This window comes from Lissotriton vulgaris, chromosome 2_1 (assembly GCF_964263255.1).
Source record: "Lissotriton vulgaris chromosome 2_1, aLisVul1.2, whole genome shotgun sequence".
NCBI lineage: Eukaryota > Metazoa > Chordata > Amphibia > Caudata > Salamandridae > Lissotriton > Lissotriton vulgaris.
The window spans coordinates 981870678-981887482 of record NC_141687.1 but is presented as its reverse complement, the minus strand read 5'-3'; the positions used below and the strand labels follow the sequence as shown (position 1 = coordinate 981887482).

Here is a 16805-nt window from a genome sequence, read left to right as displayed (position 1 = left end):
GTATCATTATCCAAGCACAGAGTGCGTATCCTTGATCACCTGTGATCACCTGTGACAGTGCAGAGAGACATGAGTCAATAGTTGGTTCTCCATGATGTGTTGGCAGGCTCACTGGTTCATTGGTGTGTGATATGTTTGACTTAGTGATTCCTGTATGACATGTACTGCTTGCTGCAAATGAGCAGCATCAATGTGTATTACGTAGTCTCACTGCTGCTACTCCCTCCCCCTAGCCTATTCACTAGTGTGCGCAGCGCGGTTGCATCACTTGCACCCCTACGGCACACCATTGTTATGCCTGTCTGCGCATGTCCACAAGCCTGACCACGACACAGTGATGTGCGCTAAAGGTGGGCGGCCACGTGCTTGGAGGCCTATGGTAAGGACAGGGCGGACGCAGATGCAGAGTTCATGACTGGCTGAACTCGCCATGTGGTTGAGGGTAGACCTGTGGCTCATGCTGCGATAATGGCGCCACACACAACAGTTGGCATGTCTGATCCCTGACTCCCAGCGGGCTTGCTCTCCCTCATTTACCCTTTGGCCGAGCCCGCACTCCGGGGGCATTCTACATAGCAACATTGTATATTGCATGACGGGTGGCGCTGACACTACAGCAGAGACACACACATTAGTCATTACCTTGGCAAGCCCTAAACTGAACTACGCCCAGAGCCATGTGTTGAATAACCACACCCCTACGTTGTACTGCCGTACGCCGGTCCACTCTGCTTATGCTCACATGGGGCTACGTGGCCCAAGTCTACGACACTGCCGGAGGTGACAAGGTTGCGCACGCTTAGGCTGTCTGGTTTTAGGTTTAAACCTATAATAACTGATAAAACCCAGCTGAAAGAGAAATAGCCATCCCCAGTGAAAACATATAAACACTGAAACACCTGCACAACCACAAACTAAATGCCATTCAAAGAGAGGAAAAAGGAGTGAAAGCGTCATTTTTTTCTTCCTGAAGTGGCCCATTCATATACTTTGTTATACAAGCTAGCAGTAAGAAAGTCTGGGCTAACTTTATTCTTCTTGAGTTTTGTTGTTTAGGGATGCCACTACAATATGGTTTCTTCTTCCTTTTGATTTTTTCAGTTCTGTGGTCTAAAGATGCAGAGTTTAGAAGAATGTTTTAGGTCTTGTTTAATTATTTTATAAACTGTAGAAAATCAGGAAATATCAATCATATTTGATTCTTCCACTGATAGGTAAAATGGCTGGTTTCATAAGAATGTTTCCTAATGTGTCATCACATTTACCCACAGAGAATGGGTAAAAGCCCTTAATACATCAGCCCCCAGTTTCTAGTGAGTCAGTATTGATAATAGGTGAATTGGCAACACCTCAGGCTTTAAACATTCAATGCAAGGTATAATGACAAGTATATGTGAAAAGAGCACTATCACCAAGCATCTGGGATAGTGGTTAAAACATGACACTAGACTTTTGGAAAACATGGAACGCAGTGTCACTTGGAATGCTCCGCAAAAAAGGTTCTTTCCAAGTTATGTTATGTTATAAACCATTTTGTAGCGCGCTCCGTTACTTGAGAGTATCCTGGCGCGGGTATGGGAGAGGCAGACAGCAAAACAAGAAGGAAGCATCTCAGATTACTCTTGTACAGATGTGTTTTCAGGTGTTTTTAAAATGCATCAACTGTTGGCATGGAACGCAGGTGAAAAGGGAGAGCATTCCAGGCCCGAGCCACAATCACAGAGATCGATTGGCCACCGAGTCTTGCTCGCTTAAAGCGGGGAAGGGCCAGTTTGAACAGAGTGGAAGATCTGAGGGTGCGTGCGGGGGCATAGCTGGTAAATCTCTTTCTCAGATACAGGGGGCCTAAGTCGGCAGGGGGACACCTTTGACTTTGGCACTGCAACAATTTGTGGAACTGGCTACGGGCCTGTGCGCCCGGCAACTTTTATTGCCAGGGTCACATGTCCAGTGATGCTCGTGCTGGATGGGTGTTGGGGAGTGTTAGCCATCCCTCAGGGGTTGGTTGGTGCTGGCAACAACTACAACAGTGATCAGACAATCAGAATTTCAAAGTTCAAGCAGCAAGGGTCCATGACTTAAGCTGCACAGAGTTAGGGACCGCCGATGCACTGTGGCCGGCACAGGCACACCGCCACGGGACGGTGACTTGTGAAGCACTAAGGTAGGGCCACGAGAGCTGAGTGGGGGCTCGTTGATGTCCAAGAAGAATGTCTTGGAGTGTTAGAGGGGACAGTGGAAGGTGTCCTTCCAGGGCATGATGCAGATGGCAGAAGCAAGCAGTAACATGCAATATGGAGGAGTTGAGTGCTACTGTCTCCTTTTTACCACCATGTCAGTATCAGCTACGTGATGATGAAGACAACCCCCAGGCCATAGACTCCGACTCCACCATAGTTCAACCAGAGAATGTCCATGACGTCCGTGGCACAGAGTCAGTGGCACCAGAGCTGGAAGGGGATTCAGTCTGCGATGAGGCCTGTACAATGATATGAACTCTGCCATGAAGAGATCAAGACTCACTTCCAATTGTGTGACCTACTCAACCGCAGTGTGTGCCGGAGGCAGCGGCCAGCGGTGGCTCACAGCCACGTATCGTTGGCTTGCGGTGCACAGAGTTAGTGGCACCAGTGCAGTTGTTGGTAGTGTTTGATCACCTTCGTAACGGAGATCCTTTTTTCCTCCGGACTGAACTGCGTCTTCATCTTACTCCTCTCCTTGCGTATTGTGATATGAACTCTGCCATGACGAATTCAAGACTCTGTTCCAAATGTGTGACCAACTTGACCGCAGTGTCGGCCGGAGGCAGCGGTCAGCGCGGTTCAACCGTTGTGCAGCCAGCTCCTCCTGGATCTCTAACACACGACGTTGAAATGGCATGTGTAGATGATGTGTGGTTGACGGAGGTAGAGGCACCAGAGCTGAGCGGGAGAGCACCCTGCGACGATGCCGTGTCCTGCCTGGTACAGACTGTATTGGATTGGTGTGAGGCCTGCTGGACCGCAGTGTAGGCCGAAGGCAGAAGTCAGCAAGGGCCCACAGACATGTGTGGTTGGAATGCTATGCACAGAGTTGGTGGCACCACATTGAAGGAAGTATAGTGATATAAACTCTGCCATAAAATATGTACTCTGCCATTGTGTAATTAAGACTCACTTCCAAATGTGTGACCTACTCGTCCGCGGTGTATGCCGGTGGAGTACGCCAATGAGAAAAGAGTACTGCGGGCCTTGCTCACGGAGGCCATGATGGTCTGAGGAGGCTGCCAGGGTCACGGGCCTCATGCTTGGCGCTTGCACCGGCACATGGTGGGCCCTCCATGACACACACCGTTGTCGGCAGATGAGCAGTGCGGCCTGGATGCGCAGGGGTGGACAAGACTGGTTCGGGGACCTGCGGCCCGGGGTGCAGCAGACGCACAGGATCACCGTTCAACACCGCTCACGGCATCGGCCTCATGGCAGGGTGAGAGACACTGCCCTGACAGACACGCGGGCCATTTCAAAAGAGAACCCCACCCAGGGCCATGTTCTTTTTATTCACACCCCTACGGTAGCCTGGCATATGCCTGGCCAGCCCACTCCGCATACGCTTACAGGGCTACATAACAAGCTACATTTCCGACATCTTCCCCACTGGCTGGGGTGGCATGGTTGCGTCCACTGCCCACAACACTACCACCACCAGCAGTATATGTCGACATGGATATGTCTGTGGTCTGCATACTGCAGTCTGTCCAGCACATCCACGCCAAACTTGACATTGTGTACATTCTCATTCATGGGTCACTTGCCTCCTACACACATGCCTGGTTCCCACCTCTCCCCCACAGTCTGCTATTGTGTGGCTGAGGTGCCATGCCGTTGATGGCTCATGCACATGGCTAGCCCAGGTTACCGGAGTGTATAGTGGGTGGGCATGTTTGGCATGTTGCATGTGAGTTTGTAATGTGTGCATTCCCAGAGTTGTGAGTTGCATGATTGTGGAGTGAGGTGTGTGGTGTGTTTATTTGGTACTTACCAACGAGCAGTGCATTTCCGTAGGTGCCATCCTGGAAGCGCTGGTTGCTGATCTACTATCAGAAGATGTAGGAATCATGCACACTGTGTATGTAGTTGGCAACGACATTGGTGAAGAGTCCCCGGTGGTCCACTATTGCCTGCACATTGATGGAATGAGTGTGCTTTCTGTTGAGGTAATTGTGTGCAGTGTCGGCAGGGGGCACAAGTAGGACATGTGTGCAGTCAATTGCCCCCAACACGTGCCGGAAGCCAGTATTGGCGTAGAAGCCTTGCTTGGTCTCCAACTGTTCCTGATTAGTGTGGGGGAAGTATAGGTACAGGGGTACCAAGCTGATGATGGCATCCAGGACAGGTGTGAGGAACTTTGATAGAGTTGGCTGTGAGACTCCTCTGACTCTGGCGGTTGGAAGGTACCAGAGGCCAACAGGTGCAGCACAGCCAGCAGCTTTGTCTGAGGTGGGATGTTGGTCATCTGCTGTGTTGGTACCGTCATCCTGTAGGCAATGATGTTCAGGATGCGGAGGATGGTTGTCCTTTTGAGCCTGTAGTGGGCAATGACATTCTCTGGTGTTAAGTCTGTGGATCTGGTGCATTTCATGAAGGTCCGCTGTCTTTGTCTGCACTGCCTCTGTTGTGGTCAGGGGGGGAGGGGCCAAGGGGTTGGCGGGCCTGGGGGTGGCGGCGGTGGGTGATGTGGCCCTGTTGGGGCTCTGAGCTGCATGATCAGTAGAGCCATGGTATCTGTTTATCTTCAGATGTGGCTGTGGGCTGGGCTCCCTTTTCTGGTGCAGGGTGTTGTCCAACTTTACACCAGGTCAGAGCAGGTGTTAATTTCCTGCTGCTAACGCACCAGTAGTAAAAGCTGATACCATTAATCCCCATTCATGACCGTAAAAGTGACAGGTCCTCCCAGGGACACCCGCCCCCCCTCGGTGTGACCGGAGAAGTGAGTGGTTTGTCTGGAAAAGTGGCATGCATGGCCGGGAAAAAAAAGATGCCATCTGCGTGTCCTTAAATGTGACAGGCCTCAAGCCCCCTGGAATTACAAAGGGTGCAGCATGGGGTTTGTGTCAGTTAAATGTGGCATTTTTTTAAAAGAGATTGAGCTGCAAAAGGGTTAGACAAGGAATCTCCTAAAGTCATGAAATGTAATAGCCACAGAGGCCGAGTCATGCGGTCCTAAAAAAAAAGTGAAGAGTCCTGATTAGCAGATGTATAGGTATAAGATGAATGCAAAAGGATGACCCCAAGGACCTGCGAACCAAACTTAAGCACAGAGGCAGCTGCAGCAAACTTCAGCAAATGGGTTGTCAATATTGCTCATCAGAAGAATGGGTAAAGTGCAAGGTGATCACACAAGGAAGCATCTTAAAGGCCGGATATGTAATCTAGCACAGATGCAAGGGCACACGAGCCCCCAAAAGGAGGTGAAGGGATGGATTAGCAGATGTCCCGGGGATAAGTTACACTGTCGCAGGAGACGCCCTAGAGCAGGTGAAAGATAATTACGGCCTAGGACAAGATGAGCACAAAGGCCAGCAACTTAAAGTCCCTGAAATGTAATTAGCCACAGATACTGTGATAAGATGAACGCAAAAGGATGACCCTTAGGGCCATGTGAAGCGCCCGTAAGAGGGCCTCAAAGGTATGTCCTCAGGGCCAGTGTCAGGAAATGAAGCCGCAAAATCAATGCACTATCATCCATTAGGCCACCTCCACAAAATGCTGCATGTATAATTAACGGACCATTAAAAAGTGTAAACCCCCTACAAATACAGGTCTCAAACACAAATCACATACAGAGGCCACACTTCTGGAAGGTCGTATTGGTGATTTGCAGTGGTACAGACCCGTCTCAGGACTTTAAAGGGAATAATGGATCAGAGCAACTTGTCACAGATTAATGCTGCCTGCGACAACTTAAGGAAGGTAAATAAATAAGGGGCTGGGTGGTTGGTGTATGCTGATTTTATTTAATGTATGGGGGTTGCATTTAAGTGAACAGAGTTGAATTTTAAAATGTTTTGTTTTTTTAGCTGTATAGGCCGGTGCTCGCAGTTACAAATCATGTTCAAGGCTATGTGTTATGCTGTTTAAATGTAAAGAATGGGAAACGTGAAACATTTATAATGAGTTTTTTTTTTTTTTTAATCGGCGCAAAACGCCCAGGGCTTGTATTTAATATAAACAAGGGTGTATTTTAAAAGGCTGTTTAAAGCAAGGTGTGAGGATGTTTACGCTGTTTTAAGTCCTGTTAAATGAGGGTTGGTAGAATGCTTAAGGTGAACAATGCTGCCTTTTATTTTTAAACAGTGTGGTGTGCTTTAAGTGGGCATTTAAGAGTGAATACCTAGAATAGCTAACGTCTTTAACAGGGTATAGAAACAAGGCCCATATGTGCTATTAATGCCATACACATACAAGCACGGTTTTACAAATAAATTAAATAACACATGTTGGTACTCCCCATCAGGGGTCGGGGGCTCTGCATAGGCGCTTGTGAGTTGTAGGGTTTCACAGAGTAGCCGAGGTCCTGGCGTGTGGTATTGCTGGTGGCTCCTGAGCACCATGGCCAGTGCTGGGGCCTTCGGGGTCCGTGTGGGGTGTGAGGCCTCGTTTTCCCCCAAAAATAAAATGTTAATGCTCCCGGAGACTGTTGGGCTCCATGCATGGCTCCGGGGGCTTGCGGCGTGGTGGTGGGGCCTCCTGTGGCCTTGGGGAAGCGAGGCCCTCGGGTCCGTGGTGGGGCGTAAGGCCCCGTTTAAAAACAAAATTGCTCCCTGAGCCCGTGGTGCTCCATGCCGGGGCTCCGGGGTGTTGAGGCTGGTTGGCGGGCTCCTGTGCCCCATTGTGGCACCCTTTTTAAAAATGAAACCCTCGGAGCCCCGTGGTGCTCCATACCGGGGGCTCCGGGGTGTTGAGGCAGGTTGGCGGGCTCCTGTGCCCCATAGTGGCACCGTTTTTAAAAATTAAGCCTCGGAGCCCAAGGTGTTCAAGGCGGAGCTCTGGGGGTTTTGAGACTGTGTTGGTGGTTCCTGTGTCCCCGTTGCAGTAGTGGTGGGGCGCTAGGCCCGCATTTTTAAAGCTGAAGGCGCCCGAGCCCCACTGTGCTCAATACAGGCTCCGGGCATGTGGCGAGGTTCTGGGGGGCTCCTGTGCCCTACTTTTGCGGCTGCATGTTTTCCCCTCCGGGACTGCTGTGGTAGGGCCCGCCCCTCCAGTGACATCAGGGGAGTCCCAATGATGTCACTGGAAGGACGGTTCCTACCTCCGTAGCCCCGGAGGGGAAGTGTGTGGGGATTCCTCAATGTAATTTAAGGCCTTTTTATATAGCGCAGACTTTACCTGAAGGTGTCAGAGCGCTTCACAATAGGAACCGTCGTGATAAACTAGGAGAAAAAAATAAATACAAGGCAGCATGTTACAAAAGCAAACGTTACGGTGCATAAGGCAATAGTGACAAGTGTGCATGTATCAAGAGCATACAAATTACAAGGGGTAGCAAGCGATTCATAACAGGAGGAATAAAGCGACATGTGTGTATGTTACAAAAGCATACAAAGTACAAGTAGAGGTATAATAATGCCATAAATGGGTAGAACCCCTAGTATGACACTTTTATAGCCCTGTAGGACAAAATTTCCTATAATGGCAGGACTTCGTTCAGATTATAGAGTGGGGTGTGAATTAAACTAGGAAGTGTCCTTGAAGGAGGCTGTTAAAGGAGGTTTTTTGAGGTCAGTTTGAAGGCCTGTGCAGGCTGTTTCAATTGGTGGTTTTTATTTCAATATTATATACACGCCTAAGTCGCTGCTTGTTTATTTATGCAGCTATCCCTTAAGTAAACGCTAATACTCATGTGTTGATTTTCAAGGTGTGATATGTGTTTTTCTATAATGTATGTAACTGTAACGTCATGTTTATGAGATTTGTTTTAAAGCATCCCCTTTTTCATTTTATATATTTACCCCGAGCCACAAGACCTGCCTGTATTAACCCTCACAGACTCTGACCTGGCGAAATTAATCCTCACAGACTCGCAAATGCAAACCATAGAGACAGGTATATGCACTTAGAAATTCTTACTTCCGAGTTACTGCACACCCTTGTATCTTAGAAGCCCGGTTTTCCTAATGTGTTCTCACATATGTATACTTTTTATAGGTCTGAATCCCGAAGTAGAGCGGATTCTTGACGAACTACAGCGCCTACCCATGGCTCAAGACATGTCGCTGAGGGGACAGGCTAATCCCCTTCCTACAGGTAAATCAAAAGGGCGGTGGTTTTCAGAGGTTTAAGACCTGGGAGGAGGGCCTATTACCTCCTAAAAAACAAATGTGAACTATAGTAATGCTCCTCAGAGGGGTCTGCTAAGGTCTGGCTTATACTACAAATGTGATTATTTTTTCTTTACAGGTCCCCCTGAGTCACGCCAGGACATAGTGATTGTGCAAGAGTCGCCCCAACGCCCAAAAGAAACAACTGTGACAAGGAAAGCTACAGCATCTAAAGATGGACCTGTGAAAAAGAAAGGATCTGGGAAAAGTCATCTAAAAGGTGTGTTTTTACAAAAGGGTGTGAAACAAAAAAACTCTGAGTTTTACTCTCTCAAAACCAAGGGGCCTCAGACTTAGAGTACCAGGGTCCTGCGGAGGGTAGTGTAAGCATCTTATACAAGATTCATGCGTGTTTCTAATATATATATTTTTTTATTTTACATTTCTAGGAGCAGCTCAAAAGAACATCGGCGCTGATACTCATAAGGCTAAGAGCTACGAATCCATTGGCGGATATCACAAAGATCGTTCTGAACAAGGGGCCTACAGCGAAAGGTGTGAGTAGGCGTGTTCACCAGGATAAACTCTGTTCTTATTACAACCATATACACCAGCGAACAGGGACATCTCAGAAATGTAAAATCAAGCCCACCACCAAACTGTTGAACCCTTTTACAGGACAGTCTATTTTACCAGGGGTGGGTGTCCACCGTTGAGTAGTGCTCACAACCCCAGCCGTTGTAAAGCCAGTTTTGTGTAAAAAACCCTCAGCGTATTTGACACCTCTCGGCCTCAAAAGGGAAGCTCGTCACAACCAAGCCTGTCCTTAACAAAAAGCAGCTGAAACCCGTACCCCATACCGGGCCCATAAACCTCAAGAAGAAGGGCGGTCATATGTCTCAACAAGGTCCCTTAGACCTCAGCAAGAAACCTGTGGCTTCTGAATCCCTGACGCCTCCTTTAGATCGATCTTTAAAAAATGTTGTTAAGCAGGGGAGCGAGCCCACTACCCCGGGGCTCTCTAAGGACCCATTGCCAGCGACGCCTTTTGCGGAAACTCTGTTACAACCACAAACCCCTAAAGTCAGCAGGCTTTCAAGAAAATATCTTAAGAATAAGCATAGGTTAGATGTGTCAGAAGTAGAAACACCTGAGGTCCCCTTAAGCAAACCTGTTACACCACAGACCCCTTATCCGCCTATGAAACCTTCTGGAGTTTCAAACAAACTAACGAATCATGCAGCGGCGTGTCCCCTACACCAAACCCTAAAAACTTTGATAGTCGCTCCATCCGTTTGTAGGGACAAAGTGTCTGAAAAGGGGCGCCCATTAGGAGGAACGGTAGACTGACTTGAGGGAACCTCAGAAGCAGCGTACGTGGGCCCTTCTAACAACAACAATGTAGTTTTGCAAACGTGTGTTACACCTACGCCTCCCCAACCCTACGATAGGGCCTTAGCTTGTGGCATCCTTGATTATTGGGACAGTCAATTACATGCACCCCTTCTTATGTCCCCTATACCCCCTCAGGGAGTTTACGACCCAACCAGCCCAGCGACACCCCCAGCAATATACACTGCTGCTAGTACAGGGGCGGGCGAATGGTCCAATCATAGTATAGAGGGGGCATTTAGTATGATCCCGCCCCCAGATTCCCCGGGGTGTTCGCACTGGGACCCTGTTTCCATGATCCCCTAAGGCCCACAGTTACAGAATGGTGGGGGTTTTGAAGACACTAGTGAGGCCCCTGGCGCGTTAGAGGTTGCTACACACACAAGCCCTGTATTCACCCCCAACCTTCCAAAATATGACTCTATAAATCCAAAACCAGTACTAGATGCGTATGTAAAGGATATACAATTGGCTGTCAGAAAACTAAAGCGCCAAGCGGTCACTGCAACCTTAAAATGGGGATTGGGGGTAGCTGTGACAGATCCATGGTGGCGGCACAACAGAAGATATTGCCAAGGGTTGACCTCTGTAAAAGAGTGATCCTCCAAACTTGTCAGAAAGCAGGATCAGACATAGGGACTATACAACTGTGACTAGGACGACGCCAGCTCCTAAAGAAACGTCAGTCCCTCTGGGTTAGTAAAATACGCACCTCAAAATATACCCGTAAGGTCCAAACAGTTCTAACAAAATCCCTTTGTTTCTTACGCTTACGCGGTCATAAAAAGTGTATAGAACACAGCAAACAGAGGCATGCTGTTTCAAAAGCTAAGTCCGAATCATATACCGCGATACCAGACACACACACCAGAACACTTGCGCAGGAGAGGACAGCCCTAGGGGCGACCGGTTGAAGGGTTTTGGTGTTAGAACCCCAACACAACCCCAACCGGAACCCTTAGAGCAGTCGTTGCGTGGTTCTATAGCAGAGGCCTCAAGGAACACTCCACACATAGGTACAGTACATACTGCTCAGATGGTCTGGAACCTAGAAAAGCAGGGCCCCATAAAAAACAAGTGGGCCAATAGTGCTAAACAACGCTGAGTTTTAATCCGGAAGCTAAAGAAAGCCAGAATATGTGCTACAAGGCGCTTTAAAAGACAACAAGATCCCCTACTAAACCAGAACCCTCAACAAGCTCCCCAGAAAGTCAAACCCCTCAAGATGAGGATTCAGAAGTTGTCTTTTTAGAGAGCGTTAGAAGCTACAGGTGCAATGTGGAGAGATTTAAGGCCACCGAGCACTATGAGGAGTTTAGGTTTGCTAACCTACACCGAATAACGTCCACCGATCACTGTGTTTTGCTATACATCAGGCGGTGCAAGCGCTCATTGAAAGGTCGTTGCGCGATGTGGGGCCCAATGATTTTTTTCCCAGCTACGTTTCCAGGGGCAGGGTTTTGATAGTCCGCTGTTCACCAGAAGGGCATCGTGAGATGTGTGTGACGCCTTAGACTTTTTAGAAAACCTGTCGTGGCTTTAACAGAGCAAGGCTGGACTAGTCGCCTTTGGCACTTTCAGAGTCATAGCCCTTATTGTATGGCGCAGTGAGGGGGGTATTTCCCGCCCTTTAAAGAGCGTGCTATACAGCCAGATAATAGGCAAGAAGCAGCGCTGGCTGCTCGACTTTAACAATGACACAACCAACACATGTCTTGCTGCCAGCATCGCTGGGTTGCTAATGGGGCGCGACACCACCGACGCCGTCATCCTGGCTAGAGCGTCTGAAGCCCATAAGGTTCTTGAAATACCTCCAGACCGGCTGGTCGGCTTTGGTGACCTCAGTCTTTTTGAAAACTATTTCTCTGACTGTTAAAGTTCTTTATCACAACGGCTCTAGGAAGTACTTTACAACCGGGGCCGGTGTGGGGAACAAGACTGTATATGTCCTTCACCATGACAAACACTTTTACGGCATCTTGAACCTTAAAGGTTTTCTGGGAGCCCGATACGTGTGTACACATTGCGACCACATATACAGCAATATAGAACGTCATCAGTGTGAAATACATTCAGATGTGCCAGGGATGGCTGCGTCGAAGACTCAGTCCTGAAGGTGAGGTGTCGCACCTGTAAGATGTTTTGTCGCTCTCAAGACTGTTAGAACTTCCACAGGAAAGCTGCTAGATGCAGCCCTAAAATGGATTGTTTTGAGTGTGGCCGGTATGTGGCGGATGATCACAAATGCAGGGGTATGAAATGCCCCCGGTGTCGGGTGTCTTTTGATGCTGGTACCAACCATCAGTGTTACATAGTTGAAGGCAGAGCCCAGACCAAGACGGAAGCATACATTGTGTTTGATATAGAGTGCACGCAGGAGACGGGAGTACACCAGCCTAACTATATTTACGCCCACCATATAACTTCCGACGACAACTGGGAGTTTGAAGGTAGAACGTGCGTTGGTGATTTCCTTAACACCTTCATTCAAACAGAATTCAAAGGCTACACCATGTTGGCCCACAATTCAAGTCTACGATTCATTCTTTATTTTGCAAAATATGATTCGTGAAAAGGTACAAGTAGACCTCATCACTCAGGGGTCCAAGCTGATGCTGTTAACAGCTGGCCAGTTACAAATAAGGTTTATAGACACCTTGAATTTTTTTACCCATGAAACTGAGCAAGCTTTCAAAAGCCTTTGGATTCCCTGGGTGTAAAGGTTATTTTCCACACTTTTTAAATACCTGGGCTAACCAGGATTATGTGGGTCCCATGCCCCCTCCTGACAGTTACGGGGTTGAGTACATGATGCCTTCTGAGAGAGAACTTTCAACAATGGTACTCTGAAAACCGTGAAAAGGAGTTTCATTTTAAAACCGAGTTGAAAGCTTATTGCCAGGCGGATGTAATGATCCTGCGACAAGCGTGCAACCTCTTCAGAGATGTTGTGGTGGAGATGACAAGCTGTTAAAACCAAAGAAGCCTCAAAGACCAACGACGGTCAGAGCTATGAAACCCAAGAAGCCTAAAACGGTAAAGAAAAGCAAGGCTTTGAAACCCAAGAAGGATCAGTTGCCAAAGGAGATCGAATACATCGACCCTTTTCAAAACATCACACTGGCCTCCATGTGTATGGCCATCTACAAACACATGTTTTTAAAACCTGAAAGTATCACTCTAGTCCCTCCAGATCTCTATAACGGGAAACAGAATTGTTATTCAACCCCTCTATCCGCTGGCTCATGTACGTCTCTGAGAAGGAAGACATACAGATTCACCACGCCTTACAGGGCGGTGAACACTGTGTGGGTCCCTACTACCTGGATGGGTACGCTGTAATTAATGGAGTGCCGACGGCCTTCGAATACAACAGTTGTTTTTACCACGGGTGTCCTCAATGTTACAAGCCTCACGAGTTTAACAGATTGCTGGGTGCCAAATTTGAACACTTACACAGACGTACTCTGTTGAAGGCCCAGTATGTGGAAAAATGTGGCTATGCTATGAGGGCTATTTGGGAGCACGAATGGTTAGAGATGCTAGCAACAGACACCAAGCTCTGTTCTTTCCTACAGACTCGTGCTTTACCCGAACCCCTGGAACCTCGCGACGCCTTATTCGGAGGTCGTACAAATGCCATACAATTGTACAGGGCAGCGGGTGATGGTGAGAAAAAACACTACTACGATTTCACCAGTCTGTACCCGTTTGTGAACAAGATGAAGGTATACCCATTAGGACACCCAACCATCATATATAGAGATTTTAAGCCCATATCCCAATACTTTGGGCTAGTCAAATGTGAAATCTATCCTCCAAGACAGCTTTACTTTCCTGTATTACCATACAGAGTCGATGGTAAACTGATATTCCCCCTCTGTCGAACATGTGCTGTGTTTAAAGAGGCTGGTTATTGTGGGCACACCGAAGAACAAAGTATGCTCGCAGGGACCTGGTGCAGCATCGAGGTAGAAGCTGCCTTAGAGAGGTTACAGGCTCGGGAGGATACACGAGGTGTGGCATTTTAAGAGGACCTCTACAAGCCTCTTTGCCCAGTACATTAATCTGTTTCTCAGAGACCAGCAGGAAGCCTCAGGGTATCCCAAATGGTGTACTAGTCAGGATGCAAAGCAGAAGTACATAGATGACTACTACCTTCACGAGGGTATCCATTTATGACCCCATTTGATAGAGGTCAACCCAGCCCGGCGACAGTTAGCCAAATTCTGTCTTAATTCCTTATGGGGGAAAATGCGCTCAGCGTACAAATCTGTCAAATACGACCTTAATAACAGATCCTGACGAACTGTTTAAGCACCTCTTTGCCCCTTGTTACGAGGTGTCCAGCTGCGAGTTTATCGACGACGATACCGCGGCACTATGCTGGAAATACACCAAAGCATACCCCACAACGCGTAACAACGTAAACATCTTCATAGCAAGCTTCACGACAGCCCACGCCTGTCTAGAGCTTTACAGGGTTATGGATAAACTCCAGGACCGCTGTTTGTATCACGATACCGACTCAGTGATTTTTGTGAGTAAGCCGGGGGGTGAAGACCCGCCCCTTGAAGATTATCTTGGTATTTTGACCAGTGAGCTCGATAAGGATGAGCATATAATAGAATATACCCCATCCAGGCCTAAAACATACTCCTACCGCACAAACAAGAACAAAGTGTGTATGAAGGTCAAAGGCATAACCCTAAACGTCAACACCCTAAAAATCAATTTCGACAGTCTAAAGAATCTGGTGCACGAATACGCGGCATCAGACGATTGTGAAAATGCAAAAACTATAGTTGTGAACCAGCCCTGCATAGTCAGATCCAAAAAGAAGTGGGAAATTACAACACAGCCCCTACATAAAACCTTACGCGTTGTTTTTGATAAAAGGGTCCTGACCACCGACTATAAAATGGTGCCGTACAGGTATTAGACCCCATTAGAGAGACAAACCGCCCCTAACATGGACACCAGATTACAACATCCATTCTCCTGCGTGTTAGCAGGCCCCTCAAACTGCGGTAAGAGCTACTTTATAAAAAAGCTCTTAGAAAACGCAGCCTCTGTTCTATCCCAGACCCCTAATAACATTGTATGGCTTTATTCATGCTGGCAGCCGCTTTCTACAGCCCTAGCCCGCAGTTTCCCCCATATCAGATTTATAGAGGGTATACCGGATAATCTCAACGATGATGAGTTACTGCCACCGACCAGGGTAAACATGATAATTGTTGATGACCTTATGCGTGAAGGGGGCGATCATCCGGAGTTAGAGAGCTTTTACTCAATATTCACAACATCGCAATCTAAGTATCTGTTATATTGTGCAGAACTTGTTTTACAAGGGTAAGAACAGCCGATCTATAGCTCTCACTGCTTCGTACCTTGTTTTATTTAAAAACCCCCCTGACAAACAACAAATATCCGTCATAGCTAAACAGATGTACCCCGGAAACACTCACTACTTCATGGAAGCCTTTAACGACGCGACAGCAAAACCCCACGGTTACCTACTGGTAGACTTAAAAAATGAAACTCTAGAAGACTATAGATTGAGGGCTGATATTTTTCCCCCCGAGCTACCCGTAGTTTACACGCCAAGGGTCAAGAACAGGTCCTATAAAAAGCAGGTTTGATGACCTTTAGAGACATTTACAGCCAGGACTTTATAATACAAGGTGTTGACCATGTCGGACCGTCTACGACGTAATTTTGCTCTCCTGAAAATGATTGTTACCGCCAGTCCCCAACACAGAAAGGCCATCCTGTGCGCTGCTTCTGATGACTTAGTGTCTGCCATTGCAGAAATAACCCTAAATACCCTAAAAGGCAACGTTCCTATATCACAAGGTCAATAACAGGTTCTGAAGAAGGGTCTTCTCAAGAAGCTCAGTAATAAAAGGGCCTCACTCATTACCAAGAAGAAGCTGGTGAAACAGTCTGGGGGGGGTTTATAGGTGCTTTGCTGCGTATAGCTATACCTGTAATCACAAGCCTCCTCCCGACATGCTGATGGAGCATGCCACAAAAATGTATTTGGTTCCTAAACAACAAATGGAACAGCTGGGCTCTACCGCGGACAATGTATGGGATATACGCAGAAATGAGACTCTACGGTTGGATGCTGAAATTAAGGCTATATTGAATCGGACTGATCTAAACCCCTACGACAAGGCCAATCTTTACACCAGCAGTCTTAAAAACTTTTTAAGCTACTACAAGCAGTGGAATACCGAGAAAAACAAGCTAGCTCTATACAACCCGGACTCTGAGCAGCCAGCAGCCCCTACGAATGCCCCTCAACCCCTACAAGACCCGCCGGACTCTGAGCCACCCTCAGACACCTTTGTGGGGGACCTCCTAAAAAATATAAGTCAAAGGCACCGAGGGGCAGCCCAAATGTTGATGAGTAAACTAGCCGCTTCTAAAGACCTAACATCCTGGAATGATCGAGGAGAATTTCTCTACAGGGGCCAGCCTATTGCAGGTTCGCACATGTATGATCTAGTCAAAGGTCTCACACACCCCAGAACCCTGATGCCTCAAAATACCCCACGCGGCTGGGAGCAGTTTGTACGAGCCGCTGCTGAACTCAACATCCCATCCACGCTGGTGGGCAATAACTAGCACCGTCGTCTGCTTGAACATTTAAAGACACCCCTTCCTCCATCGCCTGCAGGCTCGGACGTACCGCTGCTGCTATCCCCCTCGTGGAGTAGCCCTGTGGTGCCGACTGTACGGCGAAAAAGACATTTGTCCAAAACCCATACTTGGATTCAGCCTTAATGGTTTTTAACTAAAAATGTACAGTTTATGTGTATGTGTGTCTGATTTTTCTTCCTACGTTTATTCGCCAGAGTTTGTCATTGTAATGTTCAACCTACAGTCCTGTTTGTAATAAACATTTTTTTATAACTTTTCAATCCTTCTCCCGCTCCTATTTTTTAAAAAAAATTGTTTCTAAATTATGGTGCATGTATAAGCAATAAAAATACAGAGACTGAATGCCTGATTTTTTAAAAATATTGTCTTTTATTTTTAGACGTTCATCATTAAAAACGTAGGTTATAAGCTCTTACAATTTTGACAAGCAACATATTCGGTT

At 47.5% G+C, this 16805-nt stretch overlaps 1 protein-coding gene across 2 annotated transcripts in view; it reads left to right on the top strand.

Annotated features, from left to right (window-relative positions):
- The window catches only part of LOC147731509 (uncharacterized), a 30998-nt gene extending 14424 nt beyond the window's left edge, over nucleotides 1-16574 (top strand). The window contains exons 1-4 of one of the 2 annotated variants that reach the window (XM_086956555.1): nucleotides 8008-8084; nucleotides 8187-8285; nucleotides 8439-8579; nucleotides 8749-16574. In XM_086956555.1, coding sequence (XP_086812681.1) covers nucleotides 8066-8084; nucleotides 8187-8285; nucleotides 8439-8579; nucleotides 8749-8864 — 375 coding nt within the window. In that variant the 5' untranslated portion in view covers nucleotides 8008-8065 and the 3' untranslated portion in view covers nucleotides 8865-16574. Of the gene's footprint in view, nucleotides 1-8007; nucleotides 8085-8186; nucleotides 8286-8438; nucleotides 8580-8748 lie in introns of those variants that run through there. The other variant, XM_086956554.1, reaches the window with a different exon arrangement.
- The last annotated feature ends 231 nt before the right edge of the window (nucleotides 16575-16805 follow it).